The following is a 25,487-nucleotide window of genomic DNA, read 5'->3' on the forward strand; positions in this document are numbered from 1 at the left end:
CAAGGCCAAGTGCATTCCATTCATGACCAGACATGGATTCCGAATGAAACGTAACCGACACAGCTCAGGCTCCTAAGTGACCTTCAGATGCCAGTGTCAGTCAAATGATTCTAAAAAGAAATTAAGTGAGAGTTACACTGTTAGATTCATCTGGAATGTATTACTAAATGAAAACATGAAGTGGAGATAATTGTTTTTTAGAACTTAGGATCCAACTCTGGTGGATAACAGAGATGCTTGAAACAAAAGAAAGAATTAAAATGGTCCCCATGAGTCCTAAAGCCTGTGATGCTAACAATCAACATTTCCAACGCTAAAATTTAAGTTCATGTCTGCTTCATGAGAGCACGTTCCTATCCAGAGAAGAATGTTGAAAAAGGTCTGGGTGAACTAATCTCTTATTCAACTCACCATGAACATTCAACATTCATTCAACATTAAATGTCAGAGTGCCAAGGGAAGAAGGTTTACAGTCCTGAGTTGATAACTGGAATAGCACATTGTTGGAATGAGTCATATCCATATGGCAATCTGATGGACACTACAACCAGACAAGCCTAAAGAGAAATGAATAAAGTGCCATTGACACTGTAAAGACTAATATCCATAGTGCTACTTGTTATGGTAATGAAACCAAGCATACTTGATTTTCACCAGGCTTATAAAAAGCACTGTGATTTAGGATAAGACTCTGCATTATATCTGAAAAATTCCTTTCTAATTTCAATGATTGCATCACAAAAGGGAGTCCCCTTGACAAAAGATTATAAACTTACCTGCCAATATTTGTTTTATTTTTTTCATTTGCCTTCGTATCACAGTTTGCTGTGTGAATTTCAGAAATTCCATCCTAGAGGATCTAATACCTAAAGTCACTGACGTATCCTTTTCTGATTTTGACAGTGGACCTTTTGAGTCACCCTCTGCTCCAGTCTCAAACCAACTACTGCAATGCTGTTCGAGCTTTAATATTTCACACTTATGTATTCAGTTCTACTACTAAGCTAAAATAGTAAAGACAAGTTTATTTGAATATTCTGTGACTGTCATCTGATTCAGTATATGTTTAGTTTTATGTGGAATTGTAAATGTTTGCAATAAAGCAAAATTTTAAGCCTTTAACAAAGCTTATTCCAGAGGAAAAAATAATGTATGCAAGTTTCTTAAGTGCCTTTCAGTTTAGGACCTCCAGGGGGGAGAGGTGGGGTCTTTCTGCTCTGTCCTAGAGATAACTTGAAGACATCATCAACTAAAACCTGAAGAGAAGTGTGACTTAAGAGTGTCTCCACTGTTACACTGAACCTAAATTTCCTGAAACCATCTATGAGAGACTGTATTACCATTTAGAAAATATTATCAGTGATATGTCGAAATGAAGATCTACATTTAATTGTTAGAGTGCCAAGGGAAGAAAGGAGCAGAAATATCTTCCTGTAAGACACAGATTTAAAAAAGGTTGGAAGATTTTGGGTTTACTTTCCCAGGGCCTAAAAATAGATATAAAAGTAAAATGTCCTTGCTTTAAATGTCTTTCAAACTGAGCCAAAGATAACCAAGTTGAAATAGTGCCACTCAAAAAATAAATAAATAAACAAGCAGGGGACTAAGAAACAATGACATAACTAAATGTATGAAAATGGAGTGTTTCTCTGTAGAGGTATTCCCGCTAATGAAGAAGAAATGAAGGGACTAGGAGGTCATTATTTGGCAAACTTCTAATGAAGTAATGAACCTAGGCAAAGATCATTAGTGCCCACAAATATCATAAAGAGAATATTACGTACTTAAGAGAATAAAGAGAATATTATGTAATATTACAGAATATTATGTACTTCTTGATAGAATATACAGTAGCATCTATGAACTATTTTTTCTCCACTGGGATTAACTCTCTAGATCAAAGTAAAAGTTTGCAGGAACCACAGGAGACAGAAGAACATAATAAATAAAAACATGGCAATGGCAATGCAATCAGCAAAACTTAAAATGTGGGAAATTTCACAGGACGTGTGATCTGGGTTCTTTACAAAAACAATAATTGCAAAAAAAAAAAAAGTAGAGGATAGAAACCTCTACATCAAAAGAAACCTAAGAGATGGACACATTCAAGGGAATGCATGAAATCTGTATGAATCCTCATTTGAACTAATTGTACAAGAATGGATAAATTTATAATCAGTGATATTAGAATTACACACTTGATATAAGGAAATTATTTCAAATGATTTTAAATGCATGATAATGGCACTACAGTTATGCTTAAAGTATCCTTATCTTTCATGGTATATTTCATGGTAATATTACAATTTTTAAGTGAAAGTGCTGCACTCAATATGCCAGCAGATTTGGAAAACTCAGCAGTGGCCACAGGACTGGAAGAGGTCAGTCTTCATTCCAATCCCAAAGAAAGGCAATGCCAAAGAATGCTCAAACTACCGCACAATTGCCCTCATCTCACACGCTAGCAAAGTCATGCTCAAAATTCTCCAAGCTAGGCTTCAGCAATATGTAAACCGTGAACTCCCAGATGTTCAAGCAGGTTTTAGAAAAGGCAGAGGCACCAGAGATCAAATTGTCAACATCTGCTGGATCATGGAAAAAGCAAGAGAGTTCCAGAAAAACATCTATTTCTGCTTCATTGACTATGCGAAAGCCTTTGACTGTGTGGATCACAATAAACTGTGGAACATTCTAAAAGAGATGGGAATCCCAGACCACCTGACCTGCCTCTTGAGAAACCTGTATGCAGGTCAGGAAGCAACAGTCAGAACTGTACATGGAACAACAGACTGGTTCCAAATAGGAAAAGGTGTACGTCAAGGTTGTATATTGTCACCTTGCTTATTTAACTTCTATGCAGAGTACATCATGAGGAACGCTGGGCTGGAAGAAGCCCAAGCTGGAATCAAGATTGCTGGGAGAAATATCAATAACCTCAGATATGCAGATGACACCACCCTTATGGCAGAAAGTGAAGAGGAACTCAAAAGCCTCTTGAGGAAAGTGAAAGAGGAGAGTGAAAAGGTTGGTTTGAAGCTCAACATTCAGAAAACAAAGATCATGGCATCTGGTCCCATCACTTCATGGGAAATAGATGGAAAAACAGTGGAAACAGTGTCAGACTTTGTTTTTTTGGGCTCCAAAATCACTGCAGATGCTGATTGCAGCCATGAAATTAAAAGATGCTTGCTCCTTGGAAGGAAAGTTATGACCAACCTTGATAGTATATTAAAAAGCAGAGACATTACTTTGCCAACCAAGGTCCGTCTAGTCAAGGCAATGGTTTTTCCCGTGGTCATGTATGGATGTGAGAGTTGGACTGTGAAGAAGGCTGATCGCCGCAGAATCGATGCTTTTGAACTGTGGTGTTGGAGAAGACTCTTGAGAGTCCCTTATACTGCAAGGAGATCCAACCAGTCCATTCTAAAGGAGATCAATCCTGGATGTTCATTGGAGGGACTGATGCTAAAGCTGAAACTGCAATACTTTGGCCACCTCATGCGATGAGTTAACTCACTAGAAAAGACTCTGATGCTGGGAAAGGTTGGGGGCGGGAGGAGAAGGGGACGACGGAGAATGAGATGGCTGGATGGCATCACCGACTCTGTGGACATGAGTTTGAGTGTACTCCGGGAGTTGGTGATGGACAGGGAGGCCTGGCGTGCTGTGATTCATGGGGTCGCGGAGAGTCGGACACGACTGACCGACTGAACTGAACTGAACTGAAAGGAGGAATTGTAAAATATCTGAGATTTACTTCATAATAATGTAGCAGATGGAGTGTTTTAGATGAAATAATCTAGTTAATGAGTTAATGATTTTGCCTCTAGGTACTGGATACATAGTACTCACTGTGGCCATTCTCTTTTTGTATATGTTTGACATTTCTCACAATAAAAGCTGAAAAGTTTTAAAGTGGGGGGAAAAAAGTATGAATAAGACTTACCCTGCTGGATATCCTTCATTTCTAAATGCAAACTAGAGATCAAGATTCCCACAGTTTGAGATCGTTTTCCATCCAATAACTTGATGATCTAGAATTAAAAAAAAAAATCAATATAAGCCTAAATGACCAGGCAATCTTTCAGAAGCATAATGAAAACATTCATAGCTTTAGATACCCTGATTGGCTAACTGAACTGATGCTACAGTTACTGCATTTTAAAACTTTAATTTTGCAAAGCAATCTATAGATTAAATGCAATCCCCATCAAGCTACCAATGGTATTTTTCAGAGAACTAGAACAAATAATTTCACAATTTGTATGGAAATACAAAAAACCTTGAATAGCCAAAGCAATCTTGAGAAAGAAGAATAGAACTGGAGGAATCAACCTGCCTGACTTCAGACTATACTACAAAGCTACAGATATCAAGATAGTATGGTACTGGGGCAAAGACAGAAATATAGATCAATGGAACAAAACAGAAAGCCCAGAGATAAACCCACGTACCTATGGATACATTTTCTATGACAAAGGAGGCAAGAATATACAATGGAGAAAAGACAATCTCTTTAACAAGTGGTGCTGGGAAAACTGGTCAGCCACTTGTAAAAGAATGAAACTAGAACACTTTCTAATACCATACACAAAAATAAACTCAAAATGGATTAAAGATCTAAATTTAAGACCAGAAACCATAAAACTCCTAGAGGAGAATATAGGCAATACACTCTCTGACATAAATCAGAGCAGGATCCTCTATGACCCACATCCCAGAGTAATGGAAATAAAAGCAAAAATAAACAAATGGGACCTAATTAAACCTAAAAGCTTTTGCACAATGAAGGAAACTATTAGCAAGGTGAAAAGACAGCCTTCAGAATGGGAGAAAATAATAGCAAATGAAGCAACTGACAATTAATCTCAAAAATATACAAGCTGCTCCTGTAGCTCAATTTCAGAAAAACAAAAAAAAACCCGATAAAGAAATGGGCCAAAGAACTAAACAGACATTTCTCCAAAGAAGACATACAGATGGCTAACAAACACGTGAAAAGATGCTCAACATCATTCATTATCAGAGAAATGCAAATCAAAACCACAATGAGATACCATCTCACACAGTCAGAATGGCTGCTATCCAAAAGTCTACGAACAATAAATGCTGGAGAGGGTACGGAGAAAAGGGAACCCTCTTACACTGCTGGTGGGAATGCAAGCTAGTACAGCCACTGTGGAGAACAGTATGGAGATTCCTTAAAAAACTGGAAATAGAACTGCCATGCTGCTGCTGCTGCTGCTAAGTCACTTCAGTTGTGTCCGACTCTGTGACAGCCCATATACGGCAGCCCACCAGGCTCCCTTGTCCCTAGGATTCTCCAGACAAGAACACTGGAGTGGGTTGCCATTTCCTTCTCCAATGCATGAAAGTGAAAAGTGAAAGTGAAGTTGCTCAGTCGTGTCTGACTCTTAGCGACCCCGTGGACTGCAGCCTACCAGGCTCCTCCATCAGTGGGATTTTCCAGGCGAGAGTACTGGAGTGGGTTGCCGTTGCCTTCTCTGTAGAACTGCCATATGACCCAGCAATCCCACTGCTGGGCAGGCACACTGAGGAAACCAGAGTTGAAAGATACATGTGTACCCCAATGTTCATTGCAGCACTGTTTACAATAGACAGGACATGGAAGCAACCTAGATGTCCAGCAGCAGACGAATGGATAAGAAAGCTGTGGTACATATACACAATGGAGTATTACTCAGCCATTAAAAAGAATGCATTTGAATCAGTTCTAATGAGGTGGATGAAACTAGAGCCTATTATACAGAGTGAAGTAAGTCAGAAAGAAAAACACCAATACAGTATATTAATGCATATATATGGAATTTAGAAAGATGGTAATGATGACCCTATATGTGCAACAGCAAAGGAGACACAGATGTAAAGAACAGACTTTTGGGCTCTGTGGGAGAAGGCAAGGGTGGGATGATTTGAGAGAATATCATTGAAACATGTATTTTATCATATGTGAAGTAGATCGCCAGTCCAGGTTTGATGCATGAGACAGGGTGCTCAAGGCTGGTGCACTGGGATGACCCTGAGGGATGGGATGGGGAGGGAGGTGGGAGGAGGGTTCAGGATGGGGAACACATGTACACCTATGGCTGCTTCATTTCAATGTATGGCAAAAACCACTACAATATTGTAAAGTAATTAGCCTCCAATTAAAATAAATAAATTAAAAAAGCTTTAATTTGAAAGATATCTAGAAAATAAAGGAAAAATACCACCCCAAATTCCACCAATCTAATACAAGCATGCAATCCTCTATAATATTTAATTTACTCTGATCTTTTTTATTCAAACACACTTTAACTAAGTTGCAACTGCACCACATATGCAAGTTTTTATCCAAATTTTCAACTTATCACTGGCCTATTTCCATGTTGGACTTTGAAAGTCACTTCATGGCCTCTAACCTCCTTGGCTGCGGACCATCCACTGAGTGGCTTGGGGAAAGATCACTGTGATCTGGACTCCATTGCTGATCAGTCATATGACCTTGGAAAAGTGACTTAAATTCTAGGAATTCAACTTTTTCATCATGAGTAGGCTTGACTGTACTGAGTTTGTGTATTTATTCTAGAAATTAAATGACATAACATACACAAAGCACTTAAAATAGTTCCTGACATAGATATTATTTAAATAAAATTTCTCTATTCAAGAGGGTTAGGTTGCTCTGTGGTTGTGCTATGATTAATAATACTTTGTACATACAACTTTAGTTTGAAGTTGTTTAGAAGTACTCTTTTATAACAGTCATGTTATATATGTATATAAAAACTTTTATAATCTTTTTAGAGACTCTAAATACCTCACTGACAATTATTTCAACCCTCCATGAATGTTCCATGGAAAGCTCATTATAGTTTCATTTCTCTCAAAATCTAGTGAATCAAATCAGCTCCAAAGAACATATCACACAGTGACCACTAAGGGAAAAAATTTTCTTTTTCTTTCTTGCGGCAGGGCTAAAAATCAATATGAAGTCACATAAAACATCATCAAATCATGTCTTTAATGCATTTTGTTCGGTGAAATACAAACTAAAAAGCTATGCTTCCTAACTCCCACCTATGAGGATATAAACTTACCAAAAACATAGTGAAGATAAGATTAAATAGTAATAAACATATACATTTATACTGGTACTAATTAGCTGAGTAGCTTGCTGGTTGAACAATAAGGAATAACATTAGTTTGTTCCAACCAGGACTTTTGTCTACCTATCTATCAATTAATGCTGAGTCAATTACTGCCAGCCCCTTATCTTCCCCTGCTCAGCATGGCTACTCTTACATATACTGTTAGGCCAAAAGTACTGTAAACATTAAGCTTTCATCAAGATAAAAGTAAAAACTGATGATCAGCTTAGTGTGTTTAATCATTTCAACATTAGAGAAAGATTCTTGGAGGATACAGAATTTCAGTTTTTAAGAAATAAAGAAGATACTTGGTATTTTCATTTATTTTTTATATAAAAGCAAAGGAAGAAGAGATTACATATAATCAAACATCTTCTTTAAAAATGAAATTTCTGGCTTTTTCTTAGACAACACAAATTTAAAGTGAAACCATTACTAAAGTCCAACACAAAATTAAGAAAATCCAAAGTTTTGTGTACATATTCAGGCATGTATTCATTTATTAACAAACATCTGCCATGCACCTGTTATGTGCCTGGCACTGCTCTGGATTTGGAGGATGCAGAGGTGACCAAGACAGGTCATGTCCTTGATCTTATAAATTTTGTAAAGCTTAATGATTTAATACTGCTGAGAAGAACTAAAAAGGCAAATAAAACTATCTGCAAAGCAAATTCAAAGGAAGAAAAGCTTTGAGAATGGATTGGATTTACCCTTAAAAGTCCAAGATAGTGACTGAGATACAACCTTGGTCATGGCATACACATCAATGTCAAGGACACAGGCACAGGAATCAAATGGAAGACAAGAGGACAATTTGGTTGTAAAAATGTCTTCAGACAAATATTCACCATGCTATCCAGTTAGGGTTCTGAAAACCCTGGATAACACAGTCTTTCTACGGGAAAAACAATATTCAAATTCAAGGTTTTCTAATAGTTAATTAAAAGAAGACAAGACAGCAACCACAAGAGAACAGAGACGGAAGGACTGAAACTGAAATTGAGATTCTGTCATAGGATAAAAAACAAGCAACTACCACCAAAAAGTCTACAAACAATAAATGCTAGAGAGGGCGTGGAGAAAAGGGAACCTTCCTGTACTGCTGATGGGAATGTAAATTGGTACTGCCACAATGGAGAATAGTGTGAAAGTTCTTTAAAAAAAAAAACAAAACAGTTACTATATGATCCTGTAATCCCATCTCTGGCCTTATATCAGGAAAAGACAAAACCTCTAACTTGAAAAGATACATGCACCCCAATGTTCATTGCTTCACTATTTACAATTGCCAAGATACAGAAACAATCCAAGTGCCCAGGAACAGATGATCAGTTTAAGAAGATACAGTATATATATACAATGGAATATTACTCAGCCATAAAAAGTGAAATAATGCCACTTTCAGCAACATGGATGGACCTAGAAATTACCATAATAAGTAAAGTAAGACAGAGAAAGAAAAGTAGCATACATCACTTATATTTGGAATCTAAAAAACATATATAAATTTATTTACAAAACAGAATCAGACTCACAGGTGTCAGAAACAAACTTATGGTTTCCAAAGGAGAAAGATGTAGGGAAGGATAAATTAGGATTTGGGATTAACATATGCATACTACTATATGTAAAACAGATAACCAACAAGGACCCACTATGTAGCACAGGGAATTTGACTTAATATTCTATAACAACCTGCATGGGAAAGAGTCTGAAAAAGAAAGGGTATCTGTATAACGAAATCACTTTGCTGTATACCTGAAGTCGACACAACACTGTAAACTAACTCTATTCCAATATAAAATGTAATTTTTAAAATAAAAGCAAGCAAGCAAATCCATTCCCACTTCATTATTCAACCAGGCTGACGTGTGGAAACAATGTTCAGTTCAGTTCAGTTGCTCAGTCGTGTCCGACTCTTTGCAACCCCATGAATCACAGCACACCAGGCCTCCCTGTCCATCACCAACTCCCGAGTTCACTCCAACTCACGTCCATCGAGTTGGTGATGCCATCCAGTCATCTCATTCTCTGTCGTCCCCTTCTCCTCCCGCCCCCAATCCCTCCCAGCATCAGAGTCTTTTCCAGTGAGTCAACTGGTCACATGAGGTGGCCAAAGTATTGCAGTTTCAGCTTTAGCATCAGTCCTTCCAATGAACACCCAGGATTGATCTCCTTTAGAATGGACTGGTTGGATCTCCTTGCAGTCCAAGGGACTCTCAAGAGTCTTCTCCAACACCACAGTTCAAAAGCATCAATTCGTCAGTGCTCAGCTTTCTTCACAGTCCAACTCTCACATCCATACATGACCACTGGAAAAACCAAAGCCTTGACTAGATGGACCTTTGTTGGCCAAATAATGTTTCTGCTTTTTAATATACTATCTAGGTTGGTCATAATTTTCCTTCCAAGGAGTAAGCGTCTTTTAATTTCATGGCTGCAGTCAGCATCTGAAGTGATTTTGGAGCCCAAAAAAATAGTCTGACACTGTTTCCACTGTTTTTCCATCTATTTCCCACGAAGTGATGGGACCAGATGCCATGATCTTTGTTTTCTGAATGTTGAGCTTCAAGCCAACCTTTTCACTCTCCTCTTTCACTTTCCTCAAGAGGCTTTTGAGTTCCTCTTCACTTTCTGCCATAAGGGTGGTGTCATCTGCATATCTGAGGTTATTGATATTTCTCCCAGCAATCTTGATTCCAGCTTGTGCTTCCTCCAGCCCAGCGTTCCTCATGATGTACTCTGTATATAAGTTAAATAAGCAGGGTGACAATATACAGCCTTGACGTACTCCTTTTCCTATTTGGAACCAGTCTGTTGTTCCATGTCCAGTTCTAACTGTTGCTTCCTGACTTGCATACAGGTTTCTCAAGAGGCAGGTCAAGTGGTCTGGTATTCCCATCTCTTTCAGAATGTTCCACAGTTTATTGTGATTCACACAGTCAAAGGCTTTGGCATAGTCAATGAAGCAGAAATAGATGTTTTTCTGGAACTCTCTTGCTTTCTCCATGATCCAGCGGAAGTTGGCAATTTGATTTCTGGTGCCTCTGCCTTTTCTAAAACTTGCTTGAACATCTGGAAGTTCACAGTTCACGTATTGCTGAAGCCTGGCTTGGAGAATTTTGAGCATGACTTTACTAGTGTGTGAGATGAGTGCAATTGTGTAGTAGTTGTGAAAACAATGTTACTACACCTGAAATTCTATTAACCTGGCACAGCAGGTGTTTGGAAGAAATGTGTCTGTTAGTTTCAGCTAGCTGGACTAAAAAATTAAATTTCCTGAAATGCGTTGCTACTTCCTAAAAAGGGGGTCGGCAGTGCGCAAGTCAGAGCATTTGTATTCTCTTCCTTATTTGTGTCAAATTCTTTGTCTATCTCTAACTAGACCTTTAAAAATGGACTTATATATGTTTCCATGTAGCCTCTCTTCAAACGTGGAATAATACCATATTTCTCAAAACCAGCTGAAATGGCAGGAACAAGGTGGACATAGAATGGATATATGCTCTAAGCCCTCTTCATTTCTTTCATTTTCATAGCTGAAAGGTTTGAAAGATCTTGAAAGACCATAATCAGTCTTTGAAATTATTGTTTGAAAGACCATAATTGAAAATAAAAGGTTTTCTTTTATTACAGTAAAGAAAACAGTGAGAACTAAAATCATGAAATTTTCCATATCAACACAACTTTAAATGTACAGTAAGCACTGTTAACTATATGCACACTGCTGTATAGCAGATGGCTAGAAGTTCTTCACCCTACAGGATGGATACTCTAGACCCCTTGAACAGCTTTACTCCATTTTCTTCTCCCCCAGCCCGTACGCAGCTCTCTGCTTCTACAAGTTTGACTACTTTAGGTACCTCATGTAAGCAGAATCATGCAGTATTAGTCCATATGTGACTGATTTCACTTAGAATAATGTCCTCAAGGTTCATGTACATTGTAGTGTGTGACAGAATTTTCTTCTTAAGGCTGAATAATACTCCATTGTGTTTGTGTGTGTATATATGTGTGCATATATGGGAGAAGGAGGTGGCAGCCCACTCCACTATTCTTGCCTGGGAAATCCCATGGACAGAGGAGCCTTTTAGGCTATAGTCCGTGGGTCACAGAGGAGCCGAACATAAGTGAGTGACTGAACAAAAACAACACACACATATGTGGAGATATATATATATATCCTATTGCATACGTGTATGTGCATGCATATATATAAACACATAGGTCAATGAACATGTAACTTATTTCTATTTCTTGGCTATTTTGAATAATGCTGCAATGAAAAGAGGAGAGTAATATCGCTGTGAGATCTTGTTTTTAATTCTTTTGGATAAATACCCAGAAATGGGACTGCTGGGTAATGTGGTGCTTCTATTTTTTCTAATTTTTGGACGTCTTTACCAATACTTACTATGTTTTTGTTTTTGACAATTGCCATCCTACTAGATGTGAGGTGATACATCACTGTGGTTTTGATTTGCAGTTCCCTGATGTTGGTGATGTTGAATATCCTTTCACATACCTGTTGGCCATTTGTATGCTCTTTTGAAAAACGTCTACACAAGATTTTGCCCATTTTAAATCAGGTTTTTATTCAACTGAGTTGTAGGGGTGCCTCCCCTATTTTGGGATATTATGCCCCTTGTCAGATATATGTTTGCAAATATTATGTCCCATTCCACATAAAGCCTTTTCACTCTGTTGTTTCTTTTGCTGTGTAGAAGCTTCTTAATTTGATATCATCCCACTTGTCTATTTTTCTTTTGTTATCTGTTCTTTGGTGCCATATTCAGGAAATAACTTCCAAGACCAATGTTATGATGCTTTCCTCACATTTTCTTGTAGGAATTTTATAGTTTCATATCTTGCATTTAAGTCTTAAATCCATTTTGAACTGATTTTTGTTTATGCCGAAAGATCCTGGCGCAATTTCATTCTTTTGCATTTGGATATCCAGTTTTCCCTGCACCATTTGTTGAAGAGATTATCCTTTCCCCATTTCTTAGTCTTGGCACTCGTGCTGAAGATCATTTGACCAGGTATGGGTGGGTTCATTTCAGAGCTCTCTATTCTGTTCTATTGGTCTCTGTCTTTATATCAGTACCATCCTGTTTTAAACACTGTACAGGCACACCTCAGAAATACTACAGGTTTCGTTCCAGTAAAGTGAACTGCAATAAAGTGAGTCATGCAAATTTTTTGCTTCTCAGTGCATATAAAAATTATATTTACCCTGTAGTCTATTAAGTGTACAAGTGTATTATGCCTAGAAAAGCAGTATGCCATGAAAGTTGCTCAGTCATGTCCGACTCTTGGCAACCCCATGGACTATACAGTCCATGGAATTCTCCAGGCCAGAATACTGGAGTGGGTAGCCTTTCCCTTCTTCAGGGGATCTTCCCAACCCAGGGACTGAACCCAGGTCTCCTGCATTGCGGGGAGATTCTTTACCAGCTAAGCCACAAGGGAAGCCCAAGAATACTGGAGTGGGTAGCCTATCTCTTCTCCAGAGAATCTTCCTGACCCAGAAATTGAACCGGGGTCTCTTGCATTGCAGGCGGATTCTTTATCAACTGAGCTATCAGGGAAGCCCTAGAAAAGCTATATATATATATATATATATATATATATATATATATATATATATATCTTAATTTAAAATAACTTATTACTAAAAATGCTATCATCTGAGCCCTTCAGCAAGTGATAATATTCTTGCTGGTGGAGGGTCTTGCCTCAACATTGATGGTTTCTGACTGATGATGGTGGTGGTTGCCGAAGGTTGGGTGGCTGTGGCAACTTCTTAAAATAAGACAATAAAGTCTGCCACGTCAATTGACTCTTCCTTTCACAAACAATTTCTCTGTAGCATACAATGTTATTTGATAGCATTTTACCCAGAGTAGAATTTCTGTCAAAAGTGAGTCAATCCTCTAAAACTAAGCTGCTACTTCATCAACTAAGTTTCTGTCATATTCTAAATCCTCTGTTGCCATTTCAAAAATTGTCACAGCATTTTCAGCAGGAGTAATTCCATATCAAGAAACCATTTTCTTTGCTCATTTAGAAGAAGCAACTCATCATCTGTTAAGTTTTATCGTAAAGTTGCATCAATTCAATCAGATCTTTAGGCTCCATCTCTAATTCTAGTTCTCCTGCAATTTTTACCACACCGTTAGTGATTTCTTCCACTGAAGTCCAAGTTGAATTCCTCAAAGTCATCCATAAGGGTTGAAATCAACTTCTTACAAACTCCTGCTCATGTTGATATCTTAGTCTTTTAGCGTGAGTCCCCAGTGTTCTTAATGGCATCTAGAATGATGGATTCTTTGCAGAAGGTTTTCAATTGACTATGACATGATCTATCAGAGGAATCACTATCTATGGCAGCTATAGCCTCATAAAATGTATTCCTTAAAGAATAAAACTTGAAGTGAGAAATGACTCCTTGATATATGGGTTGCAAAATGGACATTGTGTGAGCAAGAGTGAAAACAAAGTGAATCTCACTGTACATCTCCATCAGAGCTCTTAGGCGACCAGGTACATTGTTCATGAGCAGTAATATTTTGAAAGGAATCTTCTTCTTGAGTAGTAAGTCCAAACAATGGGCTTAAAATATTCAGTTAACCATGTTGTAAACAGATGTGCTGTGATCCAGGCTTTGTTGTTCCATTTATAGAGCACAGGAAGAATAGAATTAGCACAATTCTTAAGGGCCCTAGGATTTTTGGAATGGTGAATGAGCACTGGCTTCAACTTCAAGTCACCAGATGCATTAGCCCCTAACAAAAGAGTCAGGCTGTCCTTTGAAGCTTTGAAGTCAGGCTTTGACTTCTCCTTCTTGAGCTGTGAAAAGTCCTAGATGGCATCTTCTTCCAACAGAAGGCTGTTTCAGCTACAATAGAAATCTGTCCTTTAAAGAATAGCCACCTTTATAAATTATCAATCGCAAGCCACTCCAGTACTCTTGCCTAGAAAATCCCATGGATGGAGGAGCCTGGTAGGCTGCAGTCCGTAGGGTGGCTAAGGGTCGGACACGACTGAGCAACTTCACTTTCACTTTTCACTTTCACACATTGGAGAAGGAAATGGCAGCCCACTCCAGTGTTCTTGCCTGGAGAATCCCAGGGACGGGGGAGCCTGGTGGGTTTCCGTCTATGGGGTCACACAGAGTCGGACACGACTGAAGTGACTTAGGAGCAGCAGCAGCAGGTCTTCTGGATAACTTGTTGCTTTCACCTTGCACTTTTATGTCATGGAGATGGCTTCTCTCGTTAAACCTCATGAACCAACCCCTGCTAGCTTCAAACTTTTCTTCTGCAGCTTCCTTTCCTCTCTCACCCTTCAGAGAATTGATGAGAGTTAGGTCCTTGCTCTGGATTAGGCTTTGGCTTAAGGGAATGTTGCAGCTGATCTGATCTTTCTAGACCACTAAAACTTTCACCGTTTCACTTTCTTATCATCTGTGTGTTCACTGGAGTAGCACTTTTAATTTCCTTCAAGAATTTTTCCTTTGCGTTCGTAACTTGGCTAACTGGCACAAAAGGTCTTAGCTTTGGGCATATCTCAGCTTTCAGCATGCCTTCGTCATTGAACTTAATCATTTCCAGCTCCTGATTTAAAATGAGAGATGTATGACTCCTCCTTTCACTTGAACACTTAGAGGACACGGTGGGGTTCTTAGTAGGCCCACTTTCAACACTGTGTCTTAAGGAATAGAGAGGCCTAAGGAGGTGAGGCTAAAGCTGAAACTCCAATACTATGGCCACCTCATGCGACGAGTTGACTCACTGGAAAAGAGTCTGATGCTGGGAGGGATTGGGGTGGGAGGAGACGGGGACAATAGAGGATGAGATGGCTGGATGGCATCACCAACTCGATGGACATGAGTTTGATTGGACTCCGGGAGTTGGTGATGGACAGGGAGGCCTGGCGTGCTGTGATTTATAGGGTCGCAAAGAGTCGGACACGACTGAGCGACTGAACTGAACTGAAGGAGGTGAGGAGAGATGGTGGGAGTGGCTGGTGGGTGGAGCCGTCAGAGCACACATAACATTGATTCAGCTCGCCATCCTCAATGGGTGTGGTTCACGGTGCCCCAAAACGACCACAAGAGTTATGGCAAAGATCATTGATCTCAGATCACCATAACAAATAATAATAATAAAGCCTGAAACATTGTGAAAATTACCAAAATTTGACAGAGACATGAAATGAGCAATGTCATGGGAAAAAAGGGCACTGATAGACTTGCTAATGCTACAACCCTGCAATTTGTAAATAATGCAGTATCTGCAAAGCACAATAAATCAAGGGTGCCTATAGTTTGTAATGCTCTCAATTTAGGAAGTAGGGGACACTACCAAACAAATTACAAGAAAAAAAAATCACAAGTAAAAAGGAGATTAAAAAACCCCACAGAGAGTAGAATAGATAAATATTTAAAAATATCTTTTAGTCCAATATGCAAAAAGCCTAAAAAAAAAAACACATGGAGGAAAACAACACATTAGATTTAATAAACAGACTGAGAGTTCAGTCTGCTAAAAAGTCTGGTCTAAGACTTCAGTGTCTATTCAGATCATTCCTGAGGTCACTTGAGGTCATATTTCTATAGGACAGACTTACAGAAATTGTTCAACCATGTCCGTTTTACATTTTGATAAATACTGTCACATTGTTTCTAACAAGAACTATCAATTTACACTGCTGCCAAGTATTTGAGAGTGACTGTATGACTGTTCCCTTACCTACACTGGGTATTACTCGTTTTAAAAATGTTGGCCCATAGGATAAGTAGAATTTTTTCTTCACTATTTTGCATTTTTAATGATTTAATAGTAAGGTTAAACAGTTTGTTATTGGTCATATGTTCCTGTGAATTGTCTCTGTGTCCATTTTGCTATGTTTTCCAATGACTATCAATTGGACTGGTTCAATGCAGAGAAATTTAAATAACAATATGGCTAAATAACAGGAAGGAAGACTTACACAGAGATGGTGGTGGTAAGAGGCATTGTCTAAGGGAAGAAGAGGGAAGGGACTTAGCTTTTACTGCACCCCTACTAAGGTTTTATGTGCCTCTGCCCACGAGCCAATCCAAATGAACAGTTGTGAATTGGAGGCAGTGAGCACCACGATATTGTAAACTTTTATTCCTTTAGTGGCCCCCTGTGGATTTCCAGAAAAGTAACAATACTTCATGCTCAAGAGCCCTATAAAGTCAGTGCGGTCACCTCACTGCTAGGGCCTTAAAGCAAGGGGCAAAGAAACAGGACACTTTGTTCTGCTACCCAACTCTCCTTTCTGATCAATCTCTGATTTGTGGTCAAATCTCATTAACTCCTTACTCAGATTTTCACCTCTTACCTGACGCATTTACCTTCACAGCAGAGTAGGTAAGAAGAAAACATGGAATAGAAGACAAGATTGAGAAAACTGATAGAAAGAACAAAGGAAAGAGAACAAAGATTTTTTTTTAAAGATGTTCAATTAGTTATCAACCAATGATTATTACACTGCTTTTAAAACATTTTTTATAATCATGGTCAAGTTTCAAATAACCAGATCCATTGTATGTAGAATCATTCACTAACTGAAAATACCTCGTTTTTCTTTTATGTGGTCTTCATAAGCTAACTTCTACACAGGTTAAAGTCAACTTCAAAATTCCTCTTTGAAGAGAAAGAAAATATGACAGAAGATAAACTAATCTTGTGTATTCTTCCCCATTCCCTAGCTTCTCTAATATATCTTGGGCTTGAAAGAAACCACAATCACCTACACCTTCCGTATCTGCCTTACTGAATAGTATGAACTGGCAATAATAATGGTTATCTGGAAAACTTTCAGAATCCTAAATTGCCTGAGGCTGTCAGATATTCAACAGTCTTTTATTCAGTCTTATATACTTTACTATTTAATACATTTAAAAAATTACCACAGGACTTAAAATACAAAAAATCCGTAACACGTCAAATCGTTTATTAACTCAAAAATTTAAGCCATCATTAAGCATTCGTCTTTAAGCATCCCGGCTGCTATTATCCTGTTAAAACTTTAAAGTTGTGTGGCCCAAGTCAAAGGTTCCCAGCAGTTCAACAATCTAAGTAGAAATGCAAAGAAAACTAAGAATCTGAGCCATAAATACAACGGTCCTTCCCTCTAGCTTTTAGCTTTAGCCTTCCAAGCTGTCACAGTCCCTTGGCTAGCTATGGAAAGTGACAGACATCATCACCAATGACTAGTTGTCGAGAGAAAAATCAGGAGACCAGCCTTCTATTTCTAGGCCTGCCTTCACACACCAACCATGAGACACAGTCCAATTCAGCAGCACTCACAAAATGCAAACTCCCATGATGGTGCACTGCAGGGGTATAAAATTAAAAATAACAGATATACAGTATGTATATAACACACACATATACATACATATAAATATATACACACATACTTGTCCAATGGGAGTTCAAAGACGAGTTTAAAAGAGAAACTCACATAAATAACTCTGACATAAGGAGCTATTTACAAGAATCAGTTAACATGAAGAATTTCTAAATGCTCTTATGTATATGACCCCTAAAAAAATGCCACTTTGAAAGTGGGGGTTTTAAGTAAAATGGCTGTTTGGCGCATAGTCTTCCTCTGGGTAAACTGAAAAGCATTTCTGGAAGTGCTACATTCACTACGTTTTTCCTGAAACAAAAGTCCAGGTCTCACCTGTGGAAAACCTCTCCATGAGGGAGAGTTGAGAAATGAAAAGTTCTGCAGACCAGGGCTCCCAAATGACACTGTAACTTAACCTTCATCTACCTATACAGAAAGGATTCCTTCCATTCTACGTGGCCACTAGGAGAAAGCTATGCATTAGCCATGAGCACCATCCACAGAGGGGCTTTCAAGCTGAAGACCTTTAGGTCAGTCTTCCACACTTGACTCTTGGATACTGGTAGGATTCCTGACTTTACTAGTCCATAGTTTCATAACATGAACGTCAGATTAATAGGTTTCTATGTGGATATGGAGCCAGTAGGCAGAATTATGCCTTGAAGCTCTCAGTGTGACTTCCTTCCAAGTGGGTCCTTGGAATAAAATGCCCATTTCAGGCTGTTTGAGAAAGATATTTCAGAAAACATTTATAAGGGAGTATGAGTACTTATAAAAGTTTGCTCACCTAATGAATATTCTGCTTTAAGTGGATTCTGGAATCACTCAGCTGTTGGCATTGAAGAAAACTGCAAATGATTTATCCTCTTTCTTTGGAATGGCCCAGCTATTTAAGGATGGACCTTACTTTCCTGGGCTTCCCTGGTGATTCAAACAGTAAAGAATCGGCTTGCAATGCCGGAAACACAGGTTTGATCTCTGGGTTGGGAAGACCCCCTGGAAAAGGGAATGGCAACCCACTCCAGTATTCTTGCCTTAAGAATTCCATGGACAGAGGAGACTGGTAGGCTCCAGCCATGGGGTCACAAAGAGTCAGACACAACTGAGAAACTAATACTTTTACTTCTCTGGTGGCTCAGATGGTAAAGCATCTGCCTGCAATGCAGGAGATGTGGGTTCGATCCCTGGATCAGGAAGAGCCCCTGGAGGAAGAAATGGCAACCACTCCAGTATTTTTGCCTGGAGAATTCCATGGACAGAGGAGTCTGGCCGGCTACAGCCCATGGTGTTGCAAAGAGTCAGACACAACTGAGCGACTAACTTTAGAGGAAAGCTCATACTTTAAGAAATTATTCTTAAAGGCTTGTAACACATACATATTTATAGCCATCTTCCATCAAACAAATAAGATGCAATCCTTCCTCAACTAACTGTCAAGACAACCTAAAATTTTCATCCTATTCCTATTGGATGACTGTTCCCAATACCCGTTTTTTTTAATTCTTCTTTGTCCTCAGGTGCATATTACTTGATTTAAGTCCTCCAAATCATTCTCTAGGATTAAGTAACTTTTGGCACCAAAGCATTTCACTTTGTGTCAGACTTGAATTCTTCATGCTTCCATTTCAAACAACCTTTTTCTGCTCTCAGGGAAGGCAGACAATGGCTGGTCTCACCATCCCCTACACAAAGCTCCTTCATAAACCTCAAGATCATCATTTTTTTTTTTAAACAAGAGATGCTTTATACCAAAGCCTTAAAAATCACTTTTTGAGAAGCATTAGCAAGCCCTTAGTTTATCTTGGTCCTATCTGAAGTCAGCTGAACTTGGCAGCCCATGGCCTTCTCCGAGGTGTAATTACAATCTGGAGGAGAATGCAATTTGTGCAGCATTCCGCTGACCTACAAGCTGACCTTCTGCAGGGGCAAACTCACAGGTTGCATTAAACCCTATTAGACATGCCTAGTTTAAGGCAAAGCCTTTCCAGACCCCCGCCGCATGCTAGGATTAGGGTCTGTCACACATGCGCACTATCACCTCGCCTAAGGAACTCTCACCAGTCCTTCCAGAGAGGGGAAGACAGGCCCATACTCCACCCCGTCTAAGCCCGCACCTTGAGCCCGTGCATCCAAACGATCATTATTTCTTTCATATGTGGAATTTTAGAAAAACCTGCTTCTCTGAATAAGAATGAAGACAGGAATGGGAAGACAGATCTGCTCCAGTGGAAAAACCACACCCTGGCTGTTCGGCTAGAAAAGTCTTGCCAGACCGACCGAGAAAGAATTCCTGCCAGGTCCAGTGGGATTTTCACATCTACATAAAATCCATATATATCTTCAGCTTTCTGCCTGGGCTTGGCAGATGTGGCCAGAAATAAAAATAAAAATAAATGGTCTGGATAGGCCAGAATGCTGGAAGCATGCTCGGCTGCGTGAGCTCGGCTCAGCTACAAAATAAGAAGAATCACAGAAGCCTTCTTCCAGGGAGCCCTCCCTCCCTGTCTGAAAAAGAGGATTCATTTCCACACTTACACCTTAGCTAAACATCAAACACGCTGAAACCTAAGGCAGAGGAGGGTGGGTATTCTGTTCTTCGGCTTAGTCCTCACATTTGAACTTTCTCAGTTTCAGTCACAGGATCTCCACCTTCAGTGAACTCGGTTTTATCACAGAGGCCAGAGGACAGGCCCCATGCCTAGTTCAATAGAGCCTCAAGTGTTATCACCCATGAACATCAAAATTTGGTCACTTCCCATATATTAAGTACGTGTGAAATTTGCTGCCTTTCCCTTCCTCCATCAAAAATGAACAAGTAAATGAAGGATCCATATACACGGGTAATAGTTACTTTCAAGATAATGAGATATATCAAATCTCCACATCCACGGGGAGAACGTTTTCGACTGTAGAGAACAAATGATACGTGGCTGCCTCTCTCAGGGAGATCAAACAACACAATGCAGAATACACAGAAAGGAGACAAGCTGACTCTTCAAAGCAAAACTCTGAAAAACATTATTTCTATTTTTGTGTCTTCAGACTGGCCGTATCTTTTGCTTATGCTTCATATCAACACTCACCAAATTCCACTACTTGGCAAAACTACAGATACGAGGAGGCTGGCATGGAGCACATGCGTTACTGATGACGAGTCAGCTTGTCTCATTAACAGTCACCAGCTTCCAAAGGGACCAAGGTGCTTTCATAATGACTGCTGCTTTACCCTGAAGACATTCCTGTGGACTAGGTTGAAAAGCGGGTAGACCCTTATGCTGGAGATGCAGAAACTGATGCACCTATCCTAGCAGCTTTAAGCTCATATGATTGAGCTGATCATTTCCTCCAGATTCCTCCAAACCACAAATATAAATAGTATGGAATCTGAACTTTGGCTGGATTGAGGAACCCCTAGGCTTAATTTTTACTCTCATTTAATTCTCACCCATTTACATACCCCCTTACATTGGAAATCCTTATTTTTACAAGAAACGGAAATCTAATTTAGGAAAGAGTACTTCCCAATGGAAATTCTAGAATATTCACTGGAAGATGTGATGTTGAAGCTGAAGCTCCAATATTTTGGTTACCTGATGTAAAGAGCAGACTCATCGGGAAAGACTCATGCTGGGAGAGATTGAGGGCAGGAGGAGAAGGGGGCAACAGAGGATGAGATGGTTGGATGGCATCACCGACGCAAAGGACATGAAGCTGGGCAAATGTGGGAGACAGTGAAGGACAGGGAAGCCTGGAGTGCTGCAGTCCATGGGGTCATAAAGAGTCAGATACAACTAAGCAACTGAACAACAACACAAGATGATGGGCTTCTTAGGTGGCTCAGATGGTAAAGAATCTACCTGCAATGCAGGAAACATGAGTTCGATCCCTAGATTGCGAAGATTCCCTAGAGAAGGAAATGGCAACCGTCTCCTGCATTCTTGCCTGGATAATCCCATGAACAGAGGAGCCTGGTGGGCTACAGTCCACGGGGTCACAAAGAATTGGACATGACTGAGCATGCAACACTCACTCACAATACAAGATGAAACAGGGCCATGGGGCACGGTAGCCCATGGATGCAGGCCTTATACGCCACCTCCTCCCCACCCAAATTCATGGAAATTAGCAACTGATTCAATCCCACTTCGTAGGTGTGGCCATCCTTGTTCTCTCCTATACATTGCTAGTGTGACAAAGACTGGAGATGGGACAGGTAAGCAATTACTTTCCCATCCAGTACCAAGAGCCAGGGCCAGCTGGAGGGGAAGGGCAAGACCACAGTTGGCAGCCATCATGCTGTCTCCTCAGGGAGAATGAGCGTGCATTTGTTTATTGGCAGGTGCCTGGGAAAAATAAATGCTGACTCAGGCTCCTTGTCCGTTCTTCTCCACCCCTGCCACTCTCTGGCATCACACCCACAGGAGCTGGTTGGCTGGCTCCATGGTGCCATATTATGAAATGTCACCTGACTTGGTATAAACAAGCCCTTGCTGCCGATGGCCAGCACAGCCGGGTACGCTGCTGGGTAGTAGCCTCTGTCAACTGGCCTGATAAATGCCATTAAAATAAGCTTTCCGCATGCAGCCTGATTATCTGTCCCACCAAATGTTTCAACAAAAACTAAGCTTCACTGTTCTGTCAGACTGTTAGGTCTGAACCTCTTCCATGGCCTCATTTCTGGGGACATGTAAAATTGCTCAGATGAAGTTTACTTTAAGGATTTAGGCTCTTCACCAAGAAATGTGAAAAGGCAAATTGTCATCCTGTCCTGCGTCTGAGAACATATTTGGCATCCTGTTCCCTTACTGATGAGACAGAAAAACCCTTTTACTGCTTTTCAGACCAGTAATTCTGTTCAGAAAGCAAATGGAGAGAAGGCCACAGCAGGTGAAGGCTGAGGCTGGGCTGGGAGAGGAGGCACATGGGATCAGGGGTGGGTGCGGCAAGACATAATTCTGTTGGTTTGGGAGTTTTCGTGATCTATAGAAAACAAACTCTAAAGATAAAACCACATGCATTTTCTCTCGATCAGAGACTCAGGAGAGAAAATGACCAAGAGACATCCGTGTATTCATTGTCCAGTCTTCAAACAGGACCAAAGCCACTGTTATACCCAAGGTACAGATGAGAAACATCTGCCTAGTACTTCTTAGTGCTCAAGGTCCCTTGACATGAACATGAAAATTCTAAACCACTGAGATAGAGGGCTATACAGCAGAAAAAAGAAAAAAAAAAAAACCCAGAATAGTATGAAGATAATGACTTTTGGTAAAACATAAAAACAAAACTAAATATTCAAAAGTTCGACTTTGAAACTGATAGTGTGAACACTAAGCTATGGTGGTCAGAAAGTGGGGGGAAATAAGAACTCTCTTTGGAACAGACAGTAATGCCAGGATAACCTAGAAAAACTCAGTTCCATACTTTCACCTGGTCTCCAATCATCATGACTCAACTTTCCCAAAGCCAAGAACTTATTCCATACATGTAACTCCCACTTTAACAGCAGGAGGAAGAATTTATTTACTCTTTTAGGAGGGATGGGAGCACAGTGGCTCATTACTCCAGATATACCAGAGGTATGATGCTATGGGACCTATGAGTCATGTTTCACTTGTTTTCTGTTTTACATTTCTTTATTACAATCTCACTTCAAATTCCTGGCTCAATAATCAATCTGCATGACTATCAAAGACTGGGACAGTAAATGTTCTTTCTCTTCCCCTTTCCACCCTGCTAAACCTAGCATTGAGGAGCAAAGGGAAAGCTTTCTCTCCAGTATTCTTAAGTTGCATGGGAAACATCTCTATCCTACATACCTCTACATCCTGTAGGCAAAGCCCTCAGAGAATGCTGTTGGAGACACTAAAAAACTGTCTATGATACATATGAACAACCCATGAGATATTCTCCCGGAAGTCAAGTGTGGCTTGATTACTGGGGCCCTCAAAAAAAATACAAAATTTCATTCACTATGTATGGATGAGACGGTATTCCCCCTTAAAAAGATATGTTCATGTCCTACCCCCAACACCTCACAGTGTGACCTTATTTGGAAATAGGGTCATTGCAGATGTAACTAAAATGAGGACCGTACTAGAGTAGAGAAGTGTTAGTTGCTCAGTCGTGTCCGACTCTTTGCGACCCCATGAACTGTAGCCCTCAAGGCTCCTCTGTCAGTGGAATTCTCCAGGCAAAAATAATGGAGTGGGTTGCCATTTCCTTCTCCAGGGGATCTTCCCAACCCAAGGATCGAACCCGGGTCTCTGGCACTGCAGGCAGAATTCTTTACTGTCTGAGCCACCAGGGAAGGCCCCAACTGGAGTAGAGTATACTTCTAATCCAATATAACTGGCATCTTTTTAAGAAGATGGCTATGTGAGGACACAGAGACAAACAAGGTGAAGAGGAAGGTCATGTGTTGATGATGGCAACTATATGCCAGAGACTAACAAAGATTGCCAGCAAACCCCCAGAAGAAACGGAGAAAGATTCCACTGCTGGTTTCAGAAGGAGAATGACTTGGCCAACACCTTAATTTCAGACTTTCTGGAACTGTGGAGACAATAAATTTTTGTTGCTTTAAGCCACCCAGTTCGTGGTAATTTAAGCTGGCCTTAGGAAACTAATAAAAGGAGTGAGAATGTTTTATTTCTAATAAGCTTCCAGGTGATACTTCTGCTGCTGGTACACGGATCACACTTCTGAGTAGTCAGGTGACTGCAAATAAATGACTGAAGTACTTTGTTCATTATCACTCACATTTAGCACAGTGGCTGATATATGCTTGTATGTTTATATAATCCCTGATCCCTAGAGTTTTTTCTGCTCACTAATTGGAAATGTACCCTTTTTCTATCAGTATTCATGGAGTCCTCTCTCAAAGCTATGTGCTCAGTCAAGGAGTAAAGCGTCTCATATAAAGCCAATCGCAGGTATACAGATAGCCATACTGCCCTCTGAAGGATTATAAATAACAAAGCTTATCAGGCGTATGGACTTCCTGCCTTATCTATGTAATTTCTCACTTAGTATTAAACCACTGAATCTAGCCTCTTACATATTCTTGGTGGCTCAAACAGGGCTTCTCTCTCCAAAATTTAGAGTGTTAGGCTTTTGAAAAGAACACATGCTAATAATTACTCCAAGCTGGTTAGAGATAATGGGCAACAGAAAAGTTATTATCTTCAATGTCATCGCATGTCTTTGAAATGATAATCATTGCATTCAAGGTATCAGAAATGATGGATGGCCTTTGATTTTGCATGTACCATGATGCAAATTACCTGGCTCTTTCTCACTCCTGCTTGGAAGGTGAAGAGCCAGTGACAGTGGGCACTCCTAGCTTCAGGGCCTTGAGCCACTGGATGGCATAATCTGTGACAAATCTCAAAGAGAAACATTTCCTCTTTAAAGATACCTAAGGCTACTTTCAGTTTTCCTTTTACGGGCATACTTCATCCAGAACAACCTTGCACATAGTTCTAATTTGCAGCCATTGCTGTAACATATACTATTTACAACCTAAGTCATTCTACCCTGTTAATTTTCCGGGTAACAACAGTTGACTTAAGTACCACATTGTTTCAAGGAGGCTCCCTGAGCTCCTTCTATAAACATAAAATGACGATTCCAGGAAATGTTAGTAAGAAAGGAAAGATGAAAGAGCACTGTATACATAGATTTTAAAACTGCTACAAGTTTTTGTTAGGGCTTTCAGTCTATACCCCAGCACATTTCCCCTATAATTAGTCTTTATCATCCTCTTTACTCTCACAGCCCATCTATCATGGAGAGCAAATGCATATTATCTTTTTCAGTCATCCATGGGAATAGAGCAACCCTATGATCCAAAATATTTACTCGCCATCATCCATGAAGAGTGAGCCTCTACATCCATCCTGTCTAGAATCGAGAAAATAAATACGTTCCCCGAGGTCC

General features: G+C 39.8%; 1 protein-coding gene across 2 annotated transcripts in view; it reads right to left on the reverse strand.

Moving 5' to 3' along the window:
• FMN1 (formin 1) overlaps positions 1-25,487 on the reverse strand; it is a 474,559-nt gene that overhangs the window by 200,675 nt on the left and 248,397 nt on the right. For both annotated transcript variants that reach the window (XM_088839831.1, XM_055435909.2), the window contains one exon: positions 3,947-4,034. In XM_088839831.1, the coding sequence (XP_088695957.1) occupies positions 3,947-4,034 (88 nt within the window). The remainder of the gene's footprint in view (positions 1-3,946; positions 4,035-25,487) is intronic.

Source organism: Moschus berezovskii, chromosome 9, assembly GCF_049115385.1.
Source record: "Moschus berezovskii isolate FMDL1 chromosome 9, NW_MosBer_1.0, whole genome shotgun sequence".
NCBI lineage: Eukaryota > Metazoa > Chordata > Mammalia > Artiodactyla > Moschidae > Moschus > Moschus berezovskii.